General features: G+C 40.2%; 1 protein-coding gene across 1 annotated transcript; it reads left to right on the top strand.

The window, feature by feature from the left end:
- The first annotated feature begins 1,090 nt into the window (after nucleotides 1–1,090).
- On the top strand, nucleotides 1,091–5,106 carry LOC143853514 (7-deoxyloganetin glucosyltransferase-like). Its single transcript, XM_077363312.1, has 2 exons — nucleotides 1,091–1,672; nucleotides 4,042–5,106. Exons 1-2 carry the CDS (start codon nucleotides 1,159–1,161, stop codon nucleotides 4,941–4,943), a joined length of 1,416 nt encoding a protein of 471 aa, XP_077219427.1. The 5' UTR covers nucleotides 1,091–1,158; the 3' UTR covers nucleotides 4,944–5,106.
- Nucleotides 5,107–6,897: the final 1,791 nt, after the last annotated feature.

Here is a 6,897-nt window from a genome sequence, read left to right as displayed (position 1 = left end):
ATGTAATACATGAATGGATGGCTACACATTTTTTGATGTACTTAAATTTTTTATAATACACGAATTGGGATGTAATACATGAAGCACATTTAATGAATACAACATCCATTTCTATCATTAGCAGAATTGTAATGCCATTAGAAGAGTTGCTATAGGCAGGGGGTTTTGTAGTAGAAGTGGTTTATCAACTCTTTAGAAGGGGGTTAGTAACTTTCAAAAGTAGGGTTACCAATTTCCGAATGGGCTTATTAAGTTCCTGAAAATTAGCCGAGTGGGTATCGAGTTTTGGAAGGGGGTTTTCAAGTCTCTGGGATTGGGGTTATCTAGTATAAAAATTGGGGTTGCCAATTTCTGAATGGGCTTATCAAGTCCTTGAAAATTGGCCTACGGTACTAGAGTCTAGAAGGGGGTTTTCAAGTCTCTAGGATTAGGGTTATCAAGTATCAAAAATGGGATTATCAATTTCCTAATGGACTTATCAAGTCCCTAATGAATACGTTTTTACTTCCTATTTTTGTCACTCGTTCATTTTTATCATTTTTTTCTTTCTACCCTACAATTCATCTTCCTCATCCGCCATTGAAAGGGAGAAGGAGAAATGCAAAACCCTATAACAAATGAAAAACAAAACCTAGATACAGAGAGATAGATGAGAATGAACTCACATTTTAAGTTTTCGAGACTTCTCAGCGACAATGGTGGTTGAACAATGAGGAATATGACTGGTAGGGCAAAACACCAAATTTGAAAATGGAAAAGTAAAAAAAAGAGGGAAGAAGAGAGAAGAGGAAAAAGTGGAAAAGTAAAACGTGTTGCTTAAGAAAAGGGCATTTTCGTCCAGCTTTTACTGAAAAAGCCCCTTTTGTCCCTCGTAGATAATTTCAGAAAAGTATGGGTCCCATTGACAATCTCGTCATTTTTGTGTCATCCATTAGTAATTTTTCCTTTCTCTATTAACAGCTGTTTGGGACAACCCTCTCTCAGGGTGTCATTTTCCATATCTCAAAGGAATGGTACATAGGGTAACATTAAGGCCCTATATAGTTATATCTACTCACCTCTAACAAGAAGACGGTAGAGAACCCATCACTTTCAGTAGTTCACCTCTATTGAATACTATCTTGTGTGTTTTTCATAGCATCTCCCTCAATCTAAAACATGGAGTTAGAACCTCCTGTAATTGAAAAACAACATGTCATTTGCGTTCCTTTTCCACTACAAAGCCACGTAAACGCCATGATGCAACTAGCCAAGCTTCTCAATTCAAAAGGCTTCTATGTCACCTTTGTCCTCACTGAATTTTTCCACACCCGCCTTCTAAAATCTCGAGGCCCAGATTCCGTTAAGGGCTCTGACGAATTCCGATTCGAAACGATAAGTGATGGTATGCAATCCTCCTCCAAAGACACCACGCAAGATATTCGAAATCTCAGCCTTTCCACACAGAAGAATTGCCTTACTCCATTTCGTAATCTTGTAACGAAATTGAATCAGTCGTCAAATGTTCCTAGCGTCAGTTGCATAGTTACTGATGGGGTCATGACCTTCACTCTACCAGTTGCAAAAGAATGTGGCATCCCTGGGGTCGTGTTTTGGCCGATCTCAGCTTGTAGTCTCATGGTCTTCTTCCATTTTCCGGCAATGGTTGAAAGAGGGCTCCTTCCACTAAAAGGTATGAGCTTATGATGATTTTACCTAGTTCGACTTGATAATTTTGCAAATTTAAGACGCATTTGGATCATAGTTCAAAATACTAAAAAACCTAAATTAAAAGTGGGTCAAGTGGCTTCAACTCAAGATTCAAGTTGCAGTGTCTTCGTTCATTTTACATTAACAAGGTGTGGAGGGTTCCTAAGTCCTTACCACTCTAGATTACCTCTTCTACTCTACTTGCTTAAAATAGTACCAAGACGATCCGATGGGGAGATATCTACCCAATCCAACAGTAAGATCTCACATATGCTAGCAACTCCTTATGTGTTTTTTGCTTTTTATGCCTCCTCCGTTTTACTAGCAAGCCAAATTAAGTCAGATGAGTTTTGAGTGGATCCATCTTTTAATACTTAATAGTCTTTCGGATGTGATACCAAATTGTGATTTGAGCCCTATTAAGACCTTTTCCCACTACAGTTCTTTGGTTTTGAGTAGGGGTGCAAGTTTGGCCCTGTGAGCCGTGACCCGCCCTGAGCCCGAATAGGGTCAGGGTTGGAAAATCCAACCCTGAGGACGGGCTTGGGTTCATTTTTTAGGCCCTGACTCAAGGTCGGATCGGGCTCAGGGTTGATTCCTCGGGCCAACCTGACCCGACCCTGTTTACACTTTACCCTGACCCAGCCAAACCTGACCCAGCCAAACCCAACCCTATTTACACTTCATAGTATATGTGACTTACCAAACCACAATTGGTCTTAACTTATGATCATCCTATTTACATTATTTTAGGGGCATGCCCCATTTATATTGGGGTGAATGACTTGCATCTTCGAATAAGGTGGCCTCCACTACATTTTTTTTTTTTTTTAACGGTTTGGCCTCCACTACCTATTTATGTTGTGGCCCAACAAATGAATGGTTTGGATCATCCTATGAAGAGGATTGTACAGTACTTTTTGAAAAATACTGGACTATACAACCACACACCTTATAAAATTTCACTTTTATATTATGGACAACAATGTATTTGCACTAGGGTCAATAAGGGCCAGCCCGGCCCGGCCCGGCCCAATCAGGGCCAATCAGGGCGGGCCAGGGCCATGCTGAGTCCTACAGGGCAGGCATTGGGTTGAGGTCTTCTAGCCTTGACTCAGGGTCAAGGCGGGTCAGAGCCAGATAATGGGATCAGGATTGGGCTAGGGTTTTGAAAAACCTGGCCCAACCCGACCCTGTTGCAGCCTTAGTTTTGAGGCCTGCAGTGTCTTATAATTCTCTCTCTCGGCCTATCAAAAATAATATCTCTCTCTCACAGAAAGACAGGGCACACACTTGGGGCTCTAATAATTAATGCCCCATAAATATTTCTCATTTTTTTTGGCTTGGGACAGAGCGCTCTAGTGTATTTTAAGACTACTTACTTGGAGCTCTAGTAATTAATGCTCCATAAAGATTTGCCTTTTTCTTTTTCTTTTTGGGCTTGGGACAGAGTGCTCAGTGTATTTAATAATGCTCACTTGGGGCTGTAATAATTAATGCTCCATAAATATTTGCCTTTTTTTTGGGCTTGGGACAGAGTGCTCTAGTGTATTTAAGAAGCTCACCCGGGGCTCGAATAATTAATGCTCCATAAATGTTTGTCTTTTGTTTTTTTTCGCTTGGGACGTAGGAGTTAGTGCTCTAGTGTATTTAAGAATTCTTTTTTACACTACTAGAGGTGGCTCCCACAGTGCCACACGTAAAAATTTAAAAAGAGGAGCAAATATATCATTATGTTGCGAAAAGTCCGATTTCAATGGCAAAGCGTAACTAAAGAACCAAACACAAGCAAGTACCCAAAGACACAAATATTTACTAGGTTAGGCAAAGCCTACATCCATGGCAGCGGCAGTGAAAAAATCCACTATAGAAACAAGAGATTACAAGAGAAGATCAATATCTTTCACCATACACTATTTTCCCTCTTTTGGCCTCTCAACCCTTGTCTAATTTTCCCTCTTTTGACCTCTCAACCCTCTTCTTAGACAAGAAGCGAAAATAAGCCCTAAACCCCTTTTATATAAGACGGGCCAAAACTTGTTCAGATCGGGCCTAAATAAGTTAAACAGATTGCATTTGTGTCGCACACAATATTTCGGATCCCAACCGGATTTAATTCAAGACACCCAACTCACTACATTTATCTTCTTGCTAAGACCAGAAACTACCACTGTTAAAAACTAGTAGAAGACGATATTTTTCGGGAGGTATCGATGGCTAACACCACCGTGGTACTCTTTCAAGTGTAGAACGAAGTGCTCATATAATACTAGTGAACAAAAATAATTATCTTACATATCATGCTAAAAAAATTTCCACTCAAATCTTAATGGATTTTTTATATACATGCAGACGAGAGTGTTTCGAGAAATGGGACAATTGATTGGATACAAGGATTGAGAGGGACCCGTCTCAAGGATTTCACCCTTATAGATGATCCCGATCATACTATGCTCAAATACATGGTAGAAGAAATCCAAAATGGTTTCAAGGCTTCGGCGATTGTTCTCAACACATTCGATGACTTAGAACATGAAGTAGTAGGTGCAATGAGATCCATCTATGGTAACATTTATACCATAGGCCCACTGACATTACATTGCCAGAGTCCGTTGAAATCAGCTGCTATGAACGTATGGAATGAAGAGACAGAATGTCTGCAATGGTTGGACAAGCAAGAGGCGACTTCGGTCATTTACGTGAATTTCGGGACCATTGCAAACATGACAAGCAAACAATTGAATGAATTTGCTTGGGGGCTTGCGAATAGTAATCATCCTTTCTTGTGGATCATAAGGCGTGACATTGGGAGAGATGGTCAAGAAATTTTGCTAGAAGATTTCATGACAGATATTGAAGGACGGGGTTTTATAGCAAGTTGGTGTCCGCAAGAGGAAGTTCTCTCCCACCCTTCGATAGCTTGGTTTCTAACGCATTGCGGATGGAATTCCACGGTGGAGAGTATATGTGGTGGTGTACCTATGATTTGTTGGCCACAATTCGGCGATCAACTGATTAATTGTCGTTATACATGCAATGAGTGGGGAATTGGTATGGAGATCAGTGATGATGTAAAAAGAGAGGAAATCCAACGCGTTGTTCGAGAATTGATGGAAGGAGAGAAAGGGAAGGAGATGAGGCTGAAGGCTATGAAGTGGAAGGAGACTGCTGAAAATGCTACTAGACAAGGAGGATCTTCTTCTACTAATCTTGACAAACTAATTTCCGAGGTGCTTCAACTAAAACGTGCCTGAATTAACTCTCATTAGCAAAATGAGTAGATTTTCGAAAAACAAGTATAAGCTGTTTTGGGGTCCAACCGATGATGTGGGCGCCACACCCACACACAAAAAGCCCCTAAATGTGGTTTGGCGCTTTTGCAAAACACGACGTTTAATTCGGTGGAATTCTGTGAAAGGTGGGATAAGACTTTGCAAAATATCATTCTAATTCTCCTTTGTCTTTGTTTGCATTGCCTGTTTCAGTGGGATACTTCATTTTAGACCTTGTAATGATATTTTTACTATATCCTTCTCGAGGTCGCATATGGAGTTTGTTCTCCATCGTTTTCTTTATACAGTTGCAATAGCGTACTCCATATTGTCTAGGCATCGAAGGGCAGCTTTATACATACATGGAGATATCATGTGCCCGTTGAGAGAGAGAGAGGGGGGGTTATGTATTAAGGGGCTATTTGGATACGCAGATTTTAGAATCTGGGATTTCTTCAAAATTGTAGCTAAGAGACCAGAGAAGAAGCAGACCAGCCATCGTTTTTTACTTATTTTTGGATTCTCGCCCTTCTTTTCGTCAGCAAGAGAGTAGTAGATCCTCCCATATTTTTGGTGTTAGAAATCTCAGCATACAGGAGAGGTTTTTAAAACCTGAATTTCTCACTTAAAATCGAAGAAACGCTGTCAGGACAGAATACAACAGCTTGATCATGAGCCCTCTTTTACACTGTTTTCAAACTAAAAACCTGGATTCTAAAATCTGCATATCCAAACGGCCCTAAATGCCCTGTTAAACCGAAAAATAGAAACGGGGTTAATTGGTAATTGACATGATCTTGATGATTCTCGGCCTCGCTGCTCTTTTTGCAAGGGGGCCGTTCATTTTATGGTTCCTCTTATAATTTTGGGGACATACGTTTCTGTGCACGCAAGACCATTTTATTTTAGACGTGGCATGCTTGGTCTAGCATATCTACAAACATCAAAACGAGATTTGGCCCCACATGCTTGCATGGGCCACCATGCAGTACCATCAGCCCATCAGGATAAAAGGTGACGATTAATTTTAGGGCCCCGCATGGGGACATGTATTGCAAGCAAGACTGTTGATTTTACGCATGGCGTGCTTGGGGGCCACCATATTCACAACTCACAAGTATCAACATAAGATAGTGGCCCCCACATGCTTTTGGTCATAGTCAGTACAGAAAAATGGAAATATATTCACCGCTTTTCTTTCCTGGGCCACCACCCTAGTGTATTTATGACCACGTATTGTTGGCAAAACTTCGTTTAAAACGGTATTTTTAAAAAAAAAAAAAAACACGTTTCTTATGTTTGCCGTTTAATAATACTCCGCTTAAATTTTTTACACCAACAAATTGGAACACGTTGCATTTGAGAACAGCCAAGCAGGCTGATTTTGGCAGAGTTTGCCTTGCTCATTTAGCTTTTGCATGTGAGAGGCTGAATTTTTGGCAGATTTTGTCTTACTCATTTAATTCATGAAATGGCTCTCCGCCAAATTGGCTAGCAAATCCAATAAAAACATATTCTAAATATATTACGTGCGTCATATTCTAAATATATTAAGCGCGTTTTTTTGGCAAACTTTTGAAATTGACCCCTCTATATTTTGTGAATGAATTTTTTTAAGGGAAATGATATCAGGACAACCATTCTTTAATAATTGCAGAAACACTGCTTGTCTTCTCATTTTTAATCAGTTTGTGAGAGCTTCCTCTTGTGAATTACTAGGGGACATTTTGTGATCGACCTTTCTCTGGAATAGAAGATTTCAATGGTGCACATATCCTCTTGGTCTCACTTGTGCATGAAAACAAGGAAGAGAGGACGAATTGTTGAAGTTGATGTACCAAGGTACAAAACAAGAAGAAAAAGCAGTGGGAAGTTGAAAAGGACAAAAATGAAATGCTTTTCACTGTTCATGGATTTTGGCGGACAAAAATGCCCT

Source organism: Tasmannia lanceolata, unplaced genomic scaffold (genome assembly GCF_043159265.1).
Source record: "Tasmannia lanceolata isolate RefF3 unplaced genomic scaffold, GAP_Taslan_0.1 ptg000019l, whole genome shotgun sequence".
NCBI lineage: Eukaryota > Viridiplantae > Streptophyta > Magnoliopsida > Canellales > Winteraceae > Tasmannia > Tasmannia lanceolata.
The sequence above is the reverse complement of the archived record's forward strand: the minus strand, read 5'-3'. Positions and strand labels throughout refer to the sequence as shown.

What these genes read in the sequence shown, in the direction of transcription:
- LOC143853514 (XM_077363312.1), top strand. Translation starts at nt 1,159, where the DNA reads ATGGAGTTAGAACCTCCTGTAATTGAAAAACAACATGTCATTTGCGTT. An exon ending in AGGGCTCCTTCCACTAAAAG is followed by an intron (nt 1,673 to 4,041) that starts GTATGAGCTTAT and finishes ATATACATGCAG; the next exon opens with ACGAGAGTGTTTCGAGAAAT.